Raw genomic sequence first — 22,807 nt, 5'->3', positions numbered from 1 at the left:
TACTTGTAACAGAATGAACTCTACTACAAGCCTACTTAGACTAGAAGGTAGTGTTAACTTTAGTTATTATTGTTATAGTATTAGAATGTAGAGCAGTATTGTAGCAGAAAAGTAAATTATGATGTCTAGTTGTTACATTTTACAGTCTGATTTCAGATCCTGCTAAGGCCAATTTAGCATCTTATCCTTTCCATATAAATATATTTACCAATAAGAACTGGGTTTAATTAAATCAATATCAAACCCCTTCTATATTATGTCGCTTGTACAAAAATTTTAGAAATCATTACATTATTTATAACTTATATATTATTTGATTCTGCACCTGTAAAATTTAGTGATGTAATTCCTCTGGAACATTATAATAATATATTATTTTGAAAAGATTCTGTAACACTCTGTTATGATCTTCGATTGGATCACAGTATTTAAAAACCTCTGTTCTATATGTTCAGTTGATATGCTTATAACTATTGATGAAAATTATATATGAATACATGCTTTTCCAAATTATCAGTGATGTGTGTGTGTACTATAATCAAATAAAATAAACAGTTTAGTATAAATAATGAAATATTTCAGTATTAAAGTATTAAAAGGCTGTTGTAGGGTGTATACATCCTGGCTGATTATCATTACACAACTACTTTCCTCAGAGAATAATATTGTTATTTAATTTATTTGAATGGCTCAATAACAGAAATATGCCATTTCATTTGCCACCTACACCTATCAATTTCAGTTGGCTGCATTTATAATTACAAATCTGATTATATTTATAATTCCAGTCTATTATGCTGTTAAGCCTGGACAGACATTTTAAACCTGATTTTTATAGGTTAGGACAGAATTAGCTCACTTATTTCTGGAAGGCATTTAGTAAGTGTAGCATGCTTTTGAACTGTCTACCAAAGAAAATTACACAGAAGGAAATATCTTTTTTCATGTCATGTCAATGAGAAAGTAACCTGTTATTATGGACATTGAGTGCTCTATAAAAACAATCATTAACAGTTATTTATGTAAAACTGCATTCATTCAGTGTCTTATATTGAAATGTATCATTTTCTCATGTTAATCTTTACTTTTCACAAATGCATAAAATCTCAAAAGATGTGTTTTGCTTTTTATGTATTTTTCTCCTTCTGTTGAGATAATTTTTTATGCATTACTCTAACCACATCAGTTATAACAACCGAAGTTACTTTGCAGGGTTTTGTGTGTGCGTGCATGCACGTACACTTTACATTTGATAATCCTGTACCACATATAACAAAAATTATAATAAAACAGAAAAGAGAACTAGTTTGATCAATCCAGCTTTAATATGTCAAATATTATTTTTTTTAATGACTAACAAAGCATGATATAAAATTAATTATAGCCACATCAATGACTATCTTCTACTTTACATTGAATTCTTAAATTGTGTGCTTGTGTGTGTGTATTTTCTTAATAATGCTGTGCATATTTCCAATCATGCAGTGAAATTCCATATGTTTTACTGGTGTTCTTTAATGGAATTTCATTTATAACAGAACTTAATTTGCATTTTCTTCAAAATCACTCCTTGCATTCTCTCTCTCTCTCTCTCTCTCTCTCTCTCTCTCTCTCTCTCTCTCTCTCTCTCTCTCTCCTCTCTCTCTCTCTCTCCTCTCTCTCCCCCCCACTCTCTCCCCCTCCCCCCTCTCTCTCTCTCTCAAGTAGTTGATATGATCCTTGAAAAATCTCATTAATTCAGTTAAAGAAATAGAGAAGTTTGAAATAAAAGGAATAAGTGAACAATTATGCTTAGAAAATAATCTTTATAACATTTTTAGAGTTTTTTTTTCAACATCATCAATATGGAGAAACTATACACTTCATAAACACAAATGTCATTGTATCCATATCACAGACATCATTCATCAAAAAATGATCATGTTCTCTGCAATTCTCTCTGATAATTCTCAATAGGAACTAAGCATCCTTTGAAGAACTGCCTTATGAAATGTGGGTTTCCTTTATGTAGCAAAAAATTACTTCAGCACTGATTTGTTAATGATTTTATCCAAAACAAACATACATACTACATTAGAGTACTATTCACAATTCAAAGACTAGCATCAATCAACCATATTTGACTTATAAACAGTATCAAATAACATTTTTTATGTAAAAATTGATTGAATGCTTTCACTTTTACTCGGCTCCTGTTCCTAGTTCCTATTTACAAGCTTGATGGACTGGATCAGGGCAAGTTATGTTCTTGGCTATGATCATGACTCAATATGGTGATGGAGTATTAACCATTAAACTCTCAGGAGTTAGACTCAACATTATCTTTACTCGTTATACTTGTATTTTAACTAAATCTGATCTTGGAAATAAATGCTGATTTCCTCAAATATACTTCCAGCTATTCAATCATTTATAAACTACTATACTGAATCTAGTTAGAAAATGTCATGCAAATTATGGTGAGAAAAACCGAATATCTTAATGATCTTTACACAAATTATGTAAATGTTATCTTACTATTGTGCATAAAAGAAACATTTTAGTGTTCAGATTTAGAATTAAATGTTAGGCTGTATGTGGTTGCTATTTTTATTTATTTTTTAAGAGAAATGTCAAGTTTTTTATTGAAATAAATATTTATAATTCTGATAAATATCTTATAATAAGGACCTTAATGCATTTACTTTTACATCATTGCATCTTCAAGTTATTTGATCAGGAAGTTAACTGCCACATCTAATGATCAGAGAATATGATGATAAATGGTGTCTCCATTCATATTATGGTAAACTGAAACTTAATGAATTTAGTTGTTTGGGGTATTTTAGTTTTTTTTATTTTATTATACTAATATAATAAACACTTAATATGTTTATAACAAAGGGAAAAATAATTTTGAATGAAAAAAGCAGCATTGACTTAATTATTGTATAAGTAAAGTGAACAAGTAATTTAATGAAAATTATATTGAAGATGATTTTTCTATAACTGTTAAAATAAATCTTGCTTGCAGATTTACATAAAAGTGCATTTCTATGAACTTTTTTGTAACTCAACTAAGGAAGAAATAGGTCAGAAATATCACTGGTTTCACTGCTCTCAATCTTCAACCTAACATTGGTTTATGCGTGTGCATTTATTGCATGTCTAATGAGGAGGTACATTACTCAGATCAGATCATAATCCTGATTCTTTATCATCCCACTGATACATACAGACAGCCAGTAAAATAAGAGTAGCAAACACTGAGAATTTGGCTTGACTGGAAGTTAATAAGTTAAGACTATTCAAAGTATGTGTTATGTAAAACTTTGATACAAGTTAACAGGAAGTGAGCTAAAGAAATAATATAAAATGGTTTGACTAATAAAAGAAGGATGGTTTTATTGATAGAAACCTGCAACGCAAATATGAAGAGACATCAGGATGTAAAAAAATGCTTCTATATAGTAGTTTCTGTGTGACACAAAAGTTAGAAATGAACAAAAAATACTTTTGCGCAAGTAATTAAATCAGTGTTTAAGCAGTCGGTATTCACAGATATGAGATGATGCAGATTCCAGAAATGTTGATAGATACTATATCACAGAGTGATCTAACTTATGGAAGAATTTATGGTATATGTGTAAAGAACATACATCTGAGTTTTTCAAATATTGTCCAACTGTCACTTTAGATGAAAATTGATTCCCACTTTATATATGCATACATGTATGTATGTATGTATGTAGGTATGTATGTATGTATGTATGTATGTATGTATGTATGTATCTATGTATGTGTCTATGTGTGTGTCTATGTGTGTGCATATATATATATATATATATATATATATATATATATATATATATATATATATATATATATATATGCACACACACACACACATGTAATTGTGTGTGTCATAATTTTAGGTGTAAGTCCACTTTTCTATACTTGTATGGATTGGTTGCTTCATTAATTTGTTCATACTCTTTTTCTGTTCTTTCTTTTTTCTCCAGCACAATGGCTTACCACTTGTTGTTGTCCTTTGTTACCTCCTTCATGACTATATATTTTTAATTTAATTTCATATTGCAAGTCTTTTATTACAGTATAGGAAATACCTAATGAATATAATAATAGTATTAGTTTCAAATTTTGGCACAAGGCCAGTGATTTCAGAGAAGGGGACAAGTCGGTTACATTAACCCCAGAGTTCAACTAATACTTATTTTATAGTCTCTGAAGGGCAAAGTCGACCTCAGCTGTATTTGAACTCAGTATGTAAGAACAAAGTGCCACTAAGCATTTTGCCCAGCATGCTAATGATTCTGCCAGCTCACCATCTTATTAACGATAATAATATAATAAATTTAAGTAAAATAATACATATTATTTTCGAATCTTTGACTGAGGAAGTGTGTACACATTTTAAACTTATATTTATAAGATTTTTAATAATATTAATATTTATATTCATAATGTATTTCGTATACTGTAATGAAATATACCTAATGTAGAATTAAAAATATGCCAAATTTTCCAGTCTTCGTTTTTCATATATACTTGTTCAGTAAATAAGATTCACCAGAACTTTAAACTAGTATGTATGCCTCATTTAATATAAAGCATCTGCATACACACATTTCATTACTGGAATGTACCTATGTGCTTCACAAGATCACACCTTTAGTTACAACCCCTTCTACCCTTATATGTGTGTGTGTGTGTGTGTGTGTATGTATGTGTGTGTGTATATATATATATATATATATATATATATATATATATATAGAGAGAGAGAGAGAGAGAGAGAAACATTAAGATAACAAAAGAAAGAAAGAGACCTTGATATTATGTAAATAGAGGAAATTATCTGTAAATGTAATATGAGACCAAGATAAAACTCTGAGTTTCGGATGCCAAGGTGGAAATTCACGCCGCCATCTCTTCAGTTATCTGGCCATCAGAAAAACACTATGAAAAGAAAAAGAAAAAAGGCTGATGGTAGTGTTGCATGACCGGCCCATTTAATAGAAGACTTGAAGCGTCAGGTAATATGATATGCTTGAGAAGATATGTTGAGTCCAGTAAAATTGAAATAGAGATCATAGCCATGGCCAGTGCCCCCTGACTGGCTCCTGTGCCGGTGGCACGTAAATAACACCATCCAAACGTGGTTGATGACAGTGACCCCTGACTGGCTTCCGTGCTGGTGGTTCGTAAAAAGCACCCACTACAGTCTTGGAGTGGTTGGCATTAGGAAGAGCATCCAGCTGTAGAAAGATTGCCAGATCAGACTGGAGCCTGGTGCAGCCCACTGGCTTGCCAGACCTCAGTCAAACTGTCCAACCCATGCCAGCATGGAAGGCAGACGTTAAATGATAATGATGATGATGATGATGATACAAGAGTTAAGGAATAGAGTAGATAATATCTGAGCTACATATGTTTCATACCAAGCAGAACCTTGGAAGTGGTAAATATCCAAGCGAGGTGTATACCACAGGCTACTCTTCAGTCCAGGGGTATCTTGATTAAATGAAGTTTATATTGTTGTAAGGAGGTACATCTCAACATTTTTCATTATTGACATAGGTTATTCAAATTGCACCTCCTAATAGAGTAACTTTTCCCCTATAAAAATTACTTCTCAGTGTCAACTCTATCACAAGTAAAAAAAAAAATTTTCTTTAAAAAACGTAAAATCTGCATTATTTTATTCTCTTGTTTCTTCACCTCCCAGTATAAAATTTTACATTAGCCAGCTAATAGCCAAGCCAAAGTATCTATCCCTGTCAAGGTCCCTATGCATTCATTATGCAATCTCAACTTCATTAGATTCAATAACAAGAGTGTTTTAACATAAAGTCAAACTTAATCTTACAAAGTAATTCCTCTCATTGTTGTCATCAAATTGTCCCTGAAGACTGGCCTTAAATGGATTGAAGAGGTAGAAGTCAGAAAGCATTTGATCTGGGCTGTATGGTGGATGGGTGTTCAGTAACCAGTCAATTTACTGATTGCCTGATTTGTTGCTAAAGATGTGTGTGGTTATGCATTGTCAAAGTGAATGTGGATTATTTTCATATTTTTGTTAAAGAGGGTACAATGCTCATGGTTTTGCAAGTCTTTCAAGACTGGGGATATTGAAGTTGTTAATGCTCCTTTTGAGCGTTTGCAAGTCAACATCTGCCCAAAAGATAGGGCCAAAGAGAAAATTTCAAAGGGCTGATATTCAAGGAAGGAAGGACTGCTCATAGTAATTAGTGAGAGGATGGTGGGGTGAAGACACCAAAAGTAATGAGAGGAAGAGAGATGACTGAGTCGGGAATGTTTGACAGAAGATGGCATAACCCCAGTTCATTCTGGTGAGACGGTTACTGCATTTATTGATTTCCCAATTCACTGGTATATTCTTTTGGATTTGTACAAAATATTTATCTTTCTTTAACACATTGCATGATTTGAGGCACCTGAAAGTGAGTTGAATCTGTTCTATGCTATGCTTCCACTGTATCTCTAGGAAAAGCATATGGCATAATCAGTTGCTCAGCTTGTCTGAGTTCAAGCACATGGGCTAAGTGAAACATACTTTTGAGTTTCATTTTATATCTTCAAAAATTAACTTCAAATTACTGAAACACTAAAATGTCAATTGTTGTATGAAGGGCTGAATGCAGTTGATACATATGTATATCATCATCATTTAGCATCAACTTTCCATGCTGGCATGGGTTGGACAGTTTGACTGAGAACTGGCAAGCTAGGAGGCTGCACCAGGCTCCAGTCTGATCTGGCATGGTTTCTACTGCTGGATGCCCTTCCTAACGCCAACCACTCCAAGAGTGTAGCAGGTGCTTTTTACGTACCACTGGCATGGGAGCCATTCAGGTGGCACTGGCATCAAACATGCTCGAATGGTGCTTTTTACATGTCACTGGCACTGACATTGGCCAAACTTGAATGGTACTTTTTATGTGCCACCAGTACAGGTGCTAGTCAGGTGGCATTGGCATCAGCCATAACAATGATTTCACTCGACTCACTTGGTCTTCTCAAGCACAGCATATTACCCAACAATTGAAGGGTACTTTTAAATGGGCCAGTTATGCACTACTGGCATCACCCACAGTTACATCTCATTTGGCTTGCCAGGTTTTCTCAAGCACAGTATATCTCCAAAGATCTTGGTCATTTATATTTACTTTATTTTCATTTATCAAAAGACTATTTAACTTAAGACATTTTATTTCTAGTTTATTTTTTTATGCACATACACACATGTGCAAATATGTTTTGAAATGACTTTAATCAACTTCTTCAGCTCACTTTTGATTTAGAATGCAGCTTCTACTTTTTGTACCTAAAAATCAGTAATATATTTTACCTTTTCACCTTTTGTTTATGCTTGAGCAATTTTGTGCATGGTGTTTTGTATTAAATTTCCTAAATTAGGTATATGTAATTTCTTTGATGTTACTAATGTTGTTACACATATTTCTGTCTATTAATCCCTATAATTGGAACACTCTATTATTTGTAATTTATATTTTGGGTTTTATTGGAAACCTGAAACGTAATTGTTACTTGTTTTATTGTCAGGCTGTTTTATCATGAACTACATAGTTCTTGTGAAACGTAAGTTAATTGGTTAGCTAGTTGTAGAAGCTTCACTAACGCTGGTAATAATATTTAATTAAAGGTATCTAGTATATAATTAATGAATTCTAATGTAGAATCTTATACTTCCTATTAAATCTAGACTAAAATGTATACCACTCACAAAGAAAGGTTAAAAGCCTGTAATTTTAAAAGAAATGTTTGATTACATTTACATAGCATTGCGTGATATTAAAATTATTGCAAAACAAAATAATAATGAATAAAATGTTATTCCAAGACAGTGCAACAGTATTTCTTTAGACATAGTGACAACTCAGTGGTTTATCAGGAACTAAAATGGAGAACTACAGAAAAAAACTATAATAGAATCCAGGATTCAGTGATTATAAGTTCAAATTTTAATGGGTCTCACTTGGACTTCTTTTATCAATTGATTGATCGCTCGATAGATAGATAGACATGCATGCATGGATGCATATGCACACATATGTACATATGTATTGTATTATATTATATTTTGTTATATTATATTAGATATCTTTTATCTTTTATTCGTTTCAGTCATTAGATTGCAACCATGATGGGGCACTACCTTGAAGAATATTTAGTTGAATGAACTGACCCCAGTACTTATTTGTTTTGAGTCTGGTACTTATTCTATCAGCCACTCCTGCCAAACTGCTAAGTTTAGGGGACATAAACACACCAACACCAGTTGTCATGTGGTGGTGGGGTACAAACACCCACACAAAGACATACACACGAAAATATATAAATATATATCTATATATCTACCTCTCTCTCTCTCTCTTTCTATTTATATATATATATATATATATATATATTATATATATATATATATATTTGCGTTAGGTTCCTTTCAGTTTCCATCTATCAAATGCACTAGCAAGGCTTCAGTTGCCCCAAGGCTATAGTCAAAGACACTTGCCCAAGGTGCCATGCAGTAGGACTGAACCTGGAACCATGTGGTTGGGAAGCAAACTTCTTACCACACAGTCACACTGTGTGTGTGTGTGTGTGTGTGTGTGTGTGTGTGTGTGTGTGTAGGTAGGTAGATAGATTGACAGAGAAAGAGAGAGGAGACAGACAGAGGATATATGTTGTTAAAAGAACAATAAAACCTACTTTATATGACATGTTACATGAGTCATTTCTAAACATTCAATCAATGATTTCCATATCACAGCCTTTGCCCAGAACTAACCAGAGTCTAACTCCCACAAAAAAATAAATACAAAATTAAGTCCTTTTATATCAGCAGAAACAAATTTTTTTTTCCCCTTCTCTCATGGCACTGAACTTGCAGGAAAAAAAATTTCTTCCGCTAAATAAAAGTTCACCGATAATTTAGCAATATAGCTTTTCATTTTCATTTATAGGTACTACAAAGTATGATTATATCTTATCATCATCACCAGCATCATTACCACATAACTTATTCCTGTATCGCATTTATTGTCCCCACACTATCATGGCTTGAATGGGCGATTATACAATCTCTCTGAGTATGTGCTTGCACTATTTCATCTCTGATGCTGAACATCCTAATACCCAAGAGAACCATTTCAGCATCATCATCATCATCACCATTCTCATTGTCATACATACATTTTTCCATGTGAGCATCTACAGGATAAACTTCATCATTCATAGCAGCCACAATAAAAGAATCCCAGCCAACTTTGTTATGTCTCTTACACTGTAGCCAAAGTATAATTTATCATGATACCAACATTAGTGATACCCCTCTGTGCTGGAAGGACTAAATCCTTCTTGCATAGAAGAGATTAGTTCTTCCTGGATACTCTACCCTGTATCATTTCCTATTTAGATTTACTATTCTCCAAGAGGGGTAGCCTACCATAGGGGTTGCAGAATATGTCTCACTCATACATTCCATTTTGAGGCATAATTTCTATGGATATGTTGACAAAAGGTGAGCATCATAAGAGCTTGTAATGCATGTGTGTGTCTCTGTAGCTTTTATTGAAACTAAAACTAAGTTTCACACAATGTACAGATGAAACTGAACTTGTGAAACAAAGTTTTGGTTTAAATATGAAACAAGGCTTACATTCAAATATGTATTGGACATTCTGCTCTCATTTGTCTGATATATATATATATATATATATATATATATATATATTATATATATATATATACACACACACACACACTATATAAATACAGTGTACATTCAAACACATAAGAGATGGCCATAATACAACGGATTTTAACTACTCCTTCTAGTGAGTTAGATGTCCTATTATGGCCATCTCTTATGTGTTTAAATGTGCACTGTATTTATATGAATAATATATAGTCTATTGACTAGTTTTTTCTACACACTAGGCCACTAGTAGTAAAAAATTTCTAAATAGTTTTTTACTACCCTGAAATTTATTAATATTATAATATATCATCATCATCATCATCATTTAACATCTGCTTTCCATGCTAGCATAGGTTGGACGATTTGACTGAGGACTGGCGAATCAGATGGCTGCACCAGGCACCAATCTGATCTGGCAGTTTCTACAGCTGGATACCCTTCCTAATGCCAACCACTCCGAGAGTGGGTGCTTTTATGTGCCACAGGCACAAGGGCCAGTCAGACGGTACTGGCAACAGCCACGCTCAAGTGGTGTTTTTTGTGTGCCACCTGCACAGGAGCCAGTCCAGCGGCACTGGCAATGACCTCGATCAGATGTTTTTCACATGCCACCGGCACAACTGCCAGTAAGGCGACATTGGTAATGATCACGTTTGAATGGTGCTTTTTTACATGCCACCAGCATGGAAGCTAGTCAGCTGCTCTAGCAGCGATCACACTTGGATGGTGCTCTTAGCGCTCCACTGGCATGGGTGCCAGTCATCGAAGTTGCAAATTTGATTTGATTTCGATTTCACTTGCCTCAACAGGTCTTCACAAGCAGAGTTTAGTGTCCAATGAAGGAAAGGTATGCATAATTCGGCTGGTTACACCCCTGGCATAGGCCACTGAGTGCATACTGTGTAAAGCAAGGAAGTGGCCTGGAAAGACACCTGCACAGAGCCATTGAAGAAACTGTTGTCATCAACTGACCAAGATTCCAAGCACTTCCAAGACAAAATTACACAATACAATGCTGTACTATAGATGACATCATTTGGAGCCACAAGAGATTTAACTGAGCCAGGATTCATGCAAACATTCAAGAACCAAGCTCAGATTTATCATCAGATTAGCTCTCTACTACCTCTGTCAAAGGATCACCAAAATCAGCCTTTCCTTGTTTTTAATCTGTATCTGTTTTTTTGGTTACAAAATAAGCTACACAAAACATGTTTTTGAATTATATGTATTTACTTTATATACACAATTGAGTAGAAAACTTTCTTTTAACATTTCACTTAGTGGCTATGACCATGCTGCCATGGGTTTGGAGAGTTATTAATGTAGAAAGTTGGTATCTCAGCTACTAACAGTCGAAACCTGCATAATCTAGACAGTGTTTTTAAATTTCCTTGTTCTCTTTAACTCAGGCAATGCCGGGTCTTTCTGCTAGTATATATATATATATACAATCAGAGCCAGATTAACCATTAATCTGAGTTACAACATCAGTTGAATCACCTGGTTACAATGTAATTCACTTTTCATTCTTTTGATATAGTTATGGAACTTTATTTCAAATCATTGTTGACTTAACTTTGAATGCCTATATTCCCAGTGCCATATATCAAATTTATGCATTACAAGTAAATATAAAATACTAGAACTAAATTTATGTATATGGATTCTTTTCTATTTTCTCATGTATTGTAACTGGCAGGTTTGATTTAAACTATTATATTATCTTTTCGATATCATACACATATAACTCTCACCCTCTTTATATCTTCATATATCATTCACTCACTCATTCTATCTATCTATCTATCTATCTATCTATCTATCTATCTATCTATCTATCTATCTATCTATCTATCTATCTATCTATCTATCTATCTATCTATCTATCTATCTATCTATCTATCTATCTATCTATCTATCTATCTATCTATCTATCTATCTATCTATCTATCTGTGTGTGTGTGTGTGTGTGTATGTATGTTAATGTTTGTTTTTATGTTCAGTTGTAATGATTTCAAATTTTGCCACAAGGCCATTGAGCCCAGGTACTTATTTTATTGAGCCCAAAAGGATGAAAGGCAAAGTAGTGCTTGGTGTAATTTGAGCTCAGAACATTAAGATGGATGAAATGCTGCTGAGCATTTTGCCTGATGTGCAACAATTCTGCCAGGTCGCCACCTTATGTTCAGTTATAAGAAAAACAATTTCACATTAATCTGATGGGTTACTCAATACTTTTGTAGGGTACAAATTTATTATTCTGAAACAAGAATGTTGTTGTAAGAGTGACTTTGAACTTTCAGCCAGCTAAACTATCATTAGACTTCAATGCATTTAAGTTAGTCTTGATTTTATATAGTCTCTGTTAGGTTGAAATATTCCTTGGGTGTGTGGATCTGAGTAGGGTGGTAATTGGGGTTTTATGTTTGATTGTTATGGTGAGATGTTTTGGAGAAATTTTAATTGGTTTATTTTGAGTTTATGTTATTATTTAGAATTTATTCATATACGTAGAACTTTGTAAACAAAGTTCTATATATATGAATAAATTCTAACTTTGTTTATAAAGTACTACATACAAGAATAAATCTAAATAATAAAGAAAACGCCAATTTAAATCAGCTAAACTTTCTCCAAAACATCTCTCCTTAACAATCAAACATAAAAATCTAATTACATTTGTACACTGTTTTTCAATATTTCAGGCTTAAAAACTCCATTTGCACAGATCAAAATAACTAAGCAATTATTTTTCAAATGCTAACATCATGGCAGAAGATATGCAGCATATACAGACTGATAATGTCAAATCAATCAATCAGTTTGGCTCAGTTTATGTCTGTTGTGAATGAATGGATTTAGTTTATTAGTCAGAACAGTTTCTTTGATCCTTATATTTCTGATATGTCATTCTATGTCTATCATTGTGACTATGATATTCTTATTATGTCATGTCTACAGATATTTCATGAAAGAGGAAACTTTAGCATAATGCAAATGTGCAGTTTCAGAATTATACTATCAATGTAAAAATCTGTCATATTTATTAGTAATTGTATGAAGCGATATATAGGCCTATAAACTTATGTTCAAATCGTTGATGAAGCAATTGGCTAATGTGCAAACATTGTTGCCAGACAGATATTTTCTCAGTGAAAGTCCAATGTGGATCAGCTATATTTTCAATCCCCTCATACAGATTGTTTATCAGATTGCAACAGTTTTAAAAAGTAAGTGCTGTTGTTGGAATTGTTAACATACTGTGGAGTTATATTATGAATCTGGTCTCTGGCAAAGGGTAATGGGTAGTTGTTGCCTATTAGCATCCTCTGGAACTGCTTGATATATATGTGATTGTTATTTGATGATGATGCTGATGACAATGGCAGAAGTGGCAGTTGTAGTGGTGGTTTAGACAGCATAATGACCTCAAGCTGCTTTCTGAATGAGCCAGTGAACACAAAATTAAGAATCATTACATAGCTGAACCAAATATTGCCATACTTTGCACTCTAAATTGGGTTCTTTTCTCTTGTTTATTAGAAACAACAATCACACAGACATGCATAAAATACTTATATAGTGCAAAAATGCTATTCATTATCTTTTTAATACTAATGAATGTAAAAAGTAGTGTAAACAGAACAAAATATTATCCTTCTGTTATTAGAAATCAAAGTTTTTCTGTTTTTTTTTGTTTTTTTTTAGTATTCAGAATGTTAACCACATTTTTCAACTCATTTTACTATGCTATATAATTGTATTGGTTATTAAATATGAATGAACATTCTTTTAAGAACACATGCCACTATTATTCTTTTCTTACTGCTTAATCTGGTTTCAGATATCTTTCATATTAATTTCATCCCTATTATTATTTTCATTGTTGAGTTATACCTAAAAAATCACTCACTTTACTGACATATTCTGTCAACTTCAGATAATTGTTTTTAGTTCTACCTCACTTTCTTTTATTTTTTATTTTTTTCTCTATGTAGGTCATTGTTTACTCAAATGACTGCTGACTTGTTCCTGATTGATGTTCTTTCAAAACAATATAAGCTTCTATTAAGTTCATATTTCCCTGTAACAGTTATTATTTTCATGTCTTTGTCACTCATTGTGAGACTTTTTTTTTCAGGAAATGTTCTAAGAATAATATCTCTTTTCAGATTAGAAGTAGTTTTGAAGGCCATGGTTCCGTTAGCTTCAGTTTTCTAAGAGTTCTAGGGATTGTATTTTTGTCGTTTTTCAGGTCAGGGAAGAAGGAAACCCATAGATTTCTTTCTCTTTAATCCTAAGAAATCAAATATATGACAGGCACTTTGTCTAAGCCCATTGTTTTTCTCATTCATCATTTAAAAACAAGAATAATCATTGTATAATCTTGTTTTTATTTCATATTGCTGATAAATCTTAGGTCACATGTCCAAATAGGATGATTATTTTTATATAATGGAATTTTTTTTCATTTATGTATTTCATTTACACATTATAAATTCCAAAATATTATTTTGATATCTTCAGCTAAATTTGGACCTTGGAAGTATGGACCACAGCATGGTTTTGCTCGCGTTTTACGGTGGAAAGTTGAAATGCAACCTAAAAAGGTAAGTGAACTATTTTCAAACATCTGTTTCAAATATTTGAACTTAACTGTTTGCTGACACCATCACTATCACTGTTGTGTAACAGAAAGTGATAGCATATTGGTTTAATATTGATGGTTTTGGCAGAAATATCAATAACAGTGCCACTTTAATGTCTACTGACTTATTCCTGAATTGATTGTAGAAAGTTATTACTTTATTACTTCATCTTGCATATCTATAGAAAGTTCTGCATGATACCATAAATAAATAAATAGGTGCTGTTTTTGTTTAGCTCTAGAACAGCTCTGATTTGGCAGACCTATGGTCAAAGGTGTTCCAGTTATAACCATTCCATCTTTCTTTTTATATTTTTTCTCAGACATAGTTTATTCAAGACTGCAGAGGTTCATCTAATCTTCTATACCATCTGCCAAATTTTCTGACCTTGTTCTATGTCACAAATCACTATGTTCTTAACTCTGCTTCAATTTAGCTGCTTAGAAAATAGGTATCAGTACATCCATCATCATCATCATCATCGTTTAGCATCCGCTTTCCATGCTGGCATGAGTTGGACAGTTTGACTGAGGGCTGGCAAGCCAGAAGGTTGCACCAGGCTCTAATCTGATCTGGCAAAGTTTCTACAGCTGGATGCCTTTCCTAATGCCAACCACTCCAAGAGTGTAGTGGGTGCTTTTTACATGCCACCGGCCACACTGAAATGGTGCCTTTTATGTGCTTCCTGCATGGGAGCCAGTCAGACAGCACTGGCAATGGTTGAATGGTGCTTTTAACATGCCACTGGCACAGGTGCCAATCAAGCAGTACTGTCATTGACCACAACAACGATTTCACTTGCCTCAACAGGTCTTCGCAAGCGCAGTTTATTGCCCAATGATTGAAGAGTACTCTTAAAGAGGCCGAGTATGCTACACTGGCATAGGCCACAGTTATGGTCTCACTTGGCTTGCCAGGTCTTCTCAAGCACAGCATATCTCCAAAGGTCTCGGTCACTTGTCATCGCTTTGGTGAGGCCCAATGTTCGAAGGTCGTGCTTCACCACCTCGTCCCAGGTCTTCCTGGGTCTACCTCTTCCATAGGTTCCCTCTACTGCTAGGGTGTGACACTTTTTCATACATCTGTCCTCATCCATATGCAACACATGACCATACCAGCACAGTCGTCTCTCTTGCACACCACATCTGATATGTCTTATGTCCAACTTTTCTCTCAGGGCACTTACAATCTGTCATGTATGCACACTGACATTACACATCTTGCAGAGTATACTGGCTTTATTCCTTGCAAGCTTACGCATGTCCTCAGCAGTCACAGCCCATGTTTCACTACCATGTAGCATGGCTGTTTGCACACATGTGTCATACAGTCTACCTTTTACTCTGAGTGAGAGGCCCTTTGTCACCAGCAGAAGTAGGAGCTCTCTGAACTTTGCCCAGGCTATTCTTATTCTGGCAGCTACACTTTCAGAGCATCCACCCCCACTACTGACTTGGTCACCTAGGTAATGGAAGCTATCAACTACTTGTAGTTTTTTCCCTTGGAATGTGACGGAAACTGTTTTCTGCACATTTTCAGTGTTTACTTCTCCTGAGCATTTACCCCACACAAAAAGTATCTTCCCAATTAACCTTCCTTTGATATGCCTTATATGTCCATAGCTTACACTGGGTACATCTTATGGAGTTTCTACCTTCAATACTTTTTCCTATGTCTTCCTTAATTCTTTTCCGGTTTCCCTCTTATATCATGTGCATTTTTTTTTTCCCCAGTTGTCATCCTATCAATATATTGTATATCCATAGTAGCTCACTTTTCTCTGTAGCATACCACATTTATATTCCCAGTTTTTATCTCAGCTCATTTGTGCTCTCTGTCATTCTTGCACCCTAACATTACACACCTGGCAAAGCATGCATGCCTCTTTTCTATCCAACTTTCATATATCTTCCACATCCAATGCCTGTTTCACTATCATGCAACATCACACTTTATACACATGCATCATACATATTACCCTTTACTTGGAGAGAATCCCTATGTTTCCAACAGAGATAACAGCTCCCTGAGCATTTTCTGCCCATTCTAACTCTGGCTACAAGGCATTTGAAATACACTCCTTTACTAACTTGATCACCTTGGTAACAAAAGCTGTTAACAACTTCTGGGGACACCTCTGATAATGAAGCAATTTATTTTATGAGTTCTCTTCTAAATACAGCTGCACACCAACAACATATGAAGTTCCTCTCTGCCAACTTATATGTGATTCCTCTGCATTTCCTGTTGGCCCATAATTGACATTGGGTACACTATGATATCATTCCTACTCTCTTTTCTGTACATCAAGCATGGCTGCTTTCCAGATGACAGTTTATCTTTGCTGGGTTTACTCTAAGAAAGATAAAAGTTTTAGTTAGCTTTTTGATTCTAGCCCCCCCCCCCTCATTTGGAGTTATTTCAGTAATTCTTTGTCTCAGTTACTTTTGAGACCAGCAGCAGCAGTGCTATTGTAATGGTTTTCAGTGCTAACATTCTGATGCATTTCAGTCCTGCATTATCATCTGAATCTGATGATTCTTCTTATGTATTTCTCAGTCTTCCACTGTGATAACTACCTCTCACTGTCATAACACCACCCTTTTTTTTTCTCTTATCTAGCATTCTTCATCTATTCACTTTTCATGTTCAACTACACATATCAGCTAACATTGTTAATACTCAAATGCTCCCTCAGTCTGCTTGTACTTCTGACCACCATATATGTTAATGTTACTAATCCAATGGATAATATTTATTTCATTTAAGGTGGCGAGCTCGCAGAAATATTAGCATGCCAGGTGAAATGCTTAGTGGTATTTCGTCTGTCTTTATGTTCTGAGTTCAAATTTGACCAAGGTTGACTTTGCCTTTCATCCTTTCGGGGGTTGATAAATTAAGTATCAGTTGCATACTGGGGTCGATCTAATCAACTGGCCCCTTCCACAAAAATTTTGAGCCTTGTGCCTAGAGTAGAAAAGAATATTTATCTCCTTTCTCTACACTCTCTTCAGATCTTCCACATTCAGTATTACTAAATAGCATCATCAGTTTCTTAACATGTGCTTCATTTTGTCTTCCTTTTCCTCAGAGATAGAAATACTTTTTTTATGAATAGAGGTAACTGCTCACTAAATGCCTTCTATCCTTTTCTCTTTCTTAACCTAGCTAGACTCTCACTATTACCATTTCCAGCAGTGCCATAAATATGATCAGTGAGATAGCCTTCTTCTTCATTTTAGAAAGTTCAAGTACAGTTTCCTCATATGATAACATTCAACCTTTGTAGATTATACCAGATTAGGTTACCTAATTAAATAAGCTGCTGCATTTATTTTCTCTTTAAAACTAGTCTATGTTGGACATTTAATGTCTTTGTAAAAGTATTTTCTGTTTGCTTGCTTATTACTTGCTAATCTGTATGAAGAGGAAATTATCAAACTGTAGCCTTGGTAGTAGTAGCAGTATTAGAGATAATAATGTTTGCAATAAAAAAAGTACTAATTCAAGCTAGAAAGTGGAAACTATTGAAAATAAATCAAATTACTTTATCCTCGCAAAACAGATTCTATATACAGAGTGATTCAAAAGTCCATTTAACATACATAAATACACACACACACATGTAAGTAAAAAATTGCAGACATGGCTGTTTAGTTAAGAAGTCCACTTCTCAACCTGTTATATATATATACATATATATTTATATATATATATGCAATTTAATTAGAGGGTATATGGGTATGTTAACCTCATGAAGGGATGGTTGCATCCAAGGAAATACTGGTTCAATACCTAATATTTTGGGGGAATGAAATTCTCTTAAAATAATAGGTATATATAAAGGATATAGTTTATATCCATTTAAAAGAAGAAAAGAAAATGGAGATTAGAAAGTTAATAATTGTTTATTATTATTAACAAATTGCTCATCTTTGCTTCTTACAGCTGTTTCAATTAATACTCAATAATTTAATTACAAATTTCTACATTAAATTTACATTTATGTGACATGAGTATAATTTCATCAGAGGTAAAATGATGTACCTGTGGATGTTATATGTGGGCTTATCAATTCATTTCAGTAGACTATAACATCCACTGGTACATTTTTTTTCCTCTGATAAAATTATACTCATGTCACATAAATGTAAATTTAATGTGCAAATTTGTAATTAGATCATTGAAACAGCTGTAAGAAGTGAAGATGACAAATTTGTTGTTAATAATAAACAATTATTAACTTCCTAATTTCCATTTTCTTTTCTTCTTTTATATATATATAAATATATATGCATCTCATCATCATCATCATCGTTGTCATTTAATGTCCACTTTCTATGTTGGCATGGGATGGATGGTTTGACAGAGGGCTGCAAGCCAGAAGGCTGCACCAAGCTCCAATCTGATCTGGCAAAGTTTCTACACCTGGATGCCCTTCCTAAAGCCAACCACTCTGAGACTGTAGTGGGTGCTTTTTATGTGCCACTGGCATGAGGGCCAGTCAGGTGGTACTGCCATTGACCACACTTGAATGGTGCTTTTTATGTGCTACTGGCATGGGAGCCAGTCAGGCAGCACTGGCAATGACCACGCTCGAATGGTACTTTTTACATGCCATGATTTTTACATGCTATTTGCACGAGAGCCAGTCCAGCAGCACTGGCAGTAACCATGCGTTTTTTTATGTGCCACCAGCATATGTGCTGGTAAGGCGACGCTGGCAACAATCACACTCGAATGGTACTTTTCATGTGCCACTGGCACGGGAGCCAGTCCAAGTCCCTGGCAACGATCACGGTCGAATGTACTTTTAACAATCCACTGGCACAAGTGCCAATTAGGCAGTACTGTCATCACCCATGTCAGAGATTTTGATTTGTTTTCATTTGCCTCAATAGATCTTCACAAGCAGAGTTCATTGTCCAATGAATGAATGGTACTCATAAGTGGACTGGTTACACCCATGTTCGGATGTGTTTTTAATGTTCCACTGGCACGAGTGCCAATCAGGTGGTACTGTCATCGGCCACATCAACGATTTTGAAGAAGAAATGTAATATTCTAAGCAAAGCCAGTTTAGTATTTGAACTTATAAGGATGTCAGTAGATAACAAAAGAATTTAAAATATATTCTACATCATGACATTTAGTTATCTTGCTATTAATATAGTCTAAAAAAATTAGAAAAATTATATTTATTAGATTATAGGAAAAACGATTATTATTAAGGTGTTATTTACTTTTGAAATATTTAAATTCTTTGGGCAAAGATCACATTTGAAATTACCATATTGTACAATGGAGCATAATGATACAAGTAATTTTAAATGTGATCTTTGTCTAGCAAAAATGTATTATATAATTATTTCAAAATTAAAATTTTTAAGTTGTAGAAACATTCTTACATTGAAATGTTCCCATAACTATAGAAGAACATTTAAATATTTTAATAGTAAATAACATCATAATTATAATTGCTTTTCCTATAATCTAATAAGCATATTTTTTTTTTAATTTTAGCAAATCTTAAAAGCTGGATAACTAAATGTCATGACAGAATTTCTAAGCTTATATTCTATTCTTTCATCATCTACTGACACCATCATAAGTTTAAATATTAAACTGGCTTTTCTTACAATACTATATTTCTTAACATTCTTTTTGTATGTGTTCATGTGTGGAGGCGCAACAGCCCAGTGGTTAGGGCAGTGAACTCACAGTCGAAGGATCGCAGCTTTGATTCCCAGGCTGGGTGCTGTGTCTATTGAGTGAAAACACCTAAAGCTCCACGAGACTCTGACAGGGGGGTAGGTGGCAAACCCTGCTGTACTCTTTCACCACAACTTTCTCTCATGCTTTCTTCCTATTTCTGTTGTACCTGTATTTCAAAGAGCCAGCTTTGTCGCACTCTGTATCACGCTGAATCTCCCTGAGAACTACGTTAAGGGTACATGTGTCTGTGGAGTGCTCAGCCACTTGCACGTTAATTTCACAAGTAGGCTGTTCTAATGATCAGATCGACTGGAACCCTCATCGTAACCAACGGAGTGCAACGATGCGTTCATGTATTAGAGATATTATCTCAGTTCACTTTGAATTTTGCACATTACCTTGATAAAATCGTATTAGTATAAATTTTTGGACATGTAGATTTTTCTCGTATTTTGTACCTTTTTTCTATATATGCTGGTACAATAGAAACATTTGTCAATAATGTATGGTGTAGGCATCAAATAAAGATGTGATTTTCTCCATTCTTGTTCATGCTGATATATACACACTCACACATACATATATGTCAAAAGATATTCACAACAAAATTACTATTAAAAATATATATAAACAAAATTGTTGCAAAATATAGAAAAAATTTTATATGTTATTTAAAATTTAGAGGAACTTCTGACTTACCTTGGATATTGACTCAATATAGATGGATTTGGATTGTAGAGTCAATACATGAAAGATATAGCTGCAGCTAAAGTTGAGGAAGTCACAATAATTACAAAAATATTTTCTTCAATTGCTTCAAGATTATCGAGAGAACATTTAAGCATTATTATAACAGACAACAAAATAACATAATAAGATACAAAAATAAAATTAAAAATGAAAAAACAGAAACCATGTTACATTGAAAAGCACAGAAATCTGTTTACATATGATAAATAACGGAAAAATAATTTCCTTATAAATAAATGTATAATATATACAAAATCTCTCAAATAAAAGGAAGAAAAAAACAAAAATAAATGGAATTTATTCAGTTAAGTTTTTTACCTCTGATAAAACCTTCAATAGAAAACAGGCTCTTGTCAGAGAAGATGTCTTAACCCAACTATTTCAGTTTCAACAACTACATTACTTCTTTTAAAAGCGCCACTAAGAAGAAAAAGACTGCCTGAAGGAAATTTATGTATTTTGCATCATGGTGTCTCTCTTTTTTTTTTTTTTTTAAATCTATTTAGCATCAACATATGAAGCTCAGCAGTTTTATATTCATATATACATATACATATAAAAAAGATTCTTAATTGTGTTATAGATATATATGTGTGTGTAACACACATGCACACGCACACACACAAACGTGCGCACACACAAACACACACACACACAAACACACACACACACACACACACACACACACACAAACACACATACACGAAACTTCTACACAGTTTTCATTTATCAAAATACTCTCATAAGGTATTCATTAATACAAAGCTATCGTAAAAGACACTTGGTACCATGCAGTGGGATCAAACTCGAAATTTTGTGGTTATAAAGTGAACTTTTTAACCATACAGCCATCTACTATGCAAGATTAGCTCATGAACAGGCAATTCATAGGCTTTAAATGAGTACATAACAGACAGGTTTAATGTTCTCCTTTCATCATGGACATATCTAGCTGATTATATTTCCATTCCTGTATAGCTTATTCTAAATTGCCATCTTAAAAGACTTGCCAGTCCAAAGGAAATATCCATAGTCTGAAAGTGGTCTGGATAAAGTTGTCCTGTATATATTTTCCAATGTCCAAAGAATTCTCTTGACAGTTGTTGCTCATTTTCACTAACTTAGCAGAATAGAAGGTGAAGATAGATGTTTCATCAACTCTGTTGCATGAAGTGTACTAAGTGCCTAATGTTCCAACCATCTCAGCCTAAATTTGACCTAGAATTGCAGATCACTTAAAGCTGTGAGCTGCAAGAATGTGCACTTGCCTACACATCACTAATAAGAAATTACTGTGAATACTATAGCTTCAGCACCTGTCTTCATCAACACCTAATGCCTGTTGAAATTCTCATACAGTATATGTATGTCAACAGAAGGATTTTCTGATCATAGGGACTTAAACATTCCTCAAAAGGTGAAATAGCAAGCATTCCAATCTAGTTAGATGTTTCCTGGACAATTAATGCCTTTTTAAAGCAGGAATGAGTAAAAAGACCCAACTAGGACAACTGTAATTTAGACAGGCCACCACAAAATCTAAATTTAAAGAAACAGTTGATACAAAAGTTATTTTTGAATTTCTGTGTTTTCCATATGCAGGTGACAATGTGAATGATTTTATAATGTATTGCAATTGTTTTATGGTTTGTTTCAGAATATTAAGGGTTGTTACAAACTATATTTGACAAATTTCAGCTGGTTTCTAATTCAGAAAACATTTACTGTTGCATTAATTTTTTATATCATCAAAATTCTTATTTATTATTGCAAGAAAAGAAATAATATCTGTAAATTCATTTAGTGTAGGTGCAAAGTTTTTCTAAGTATATTTCTCAAAATTTCTATCACAATGTCTTTTAGGATGACTAACCATTGTGATATTTGTGTTTTCCTGTGGGGTGTTTAGTGACATGATTTAAGTGAAATAGCTATGACTATTTAT

At 33.8% G+C, this 22,807-nt stretch overlaps 1 protein-coding gene across 1 annotated transcript in view; it reads left to right on the top strand.

The window, feature by feature from the left end:
* LOC115209101 (putative glucose-6-phosphate 1-epimerase) overlaps positions 1-22,807 on the top strand; it is a 93,119-nt gene that overhangs the window by 57,452 nt on the left and 12,860 nt on the right. Inside the window, exon 4 of the mRNA XM_029777225.2 lies at positions 14,276-14,358. Coding sequence (XP_029633085.1) covers positions 14,276-14,358 — 83 coding nt within the window. The remainder of the gene's footprint in view (positions 1-14,275; positions 14,359-22,807) is intronic.

Source organism: Octopus sinensis, linkage group LG3, assembly GCF_006345805.1.
Source record: "Octopus sinensis linkage group LG3, ASM634580v1, whole genome shotgun sequence".
NCBI lineage: Eukaryota > Metazoa > Mollusca > Cephalopoda > Octopoda > Octopodidae > Octopus > Octopus sinensis.
The sequence above is the reverse complement of the archived record's forward strand: the minus strand, read 5'-3'. Positions and strand labels throughout refer to the sequence as shown.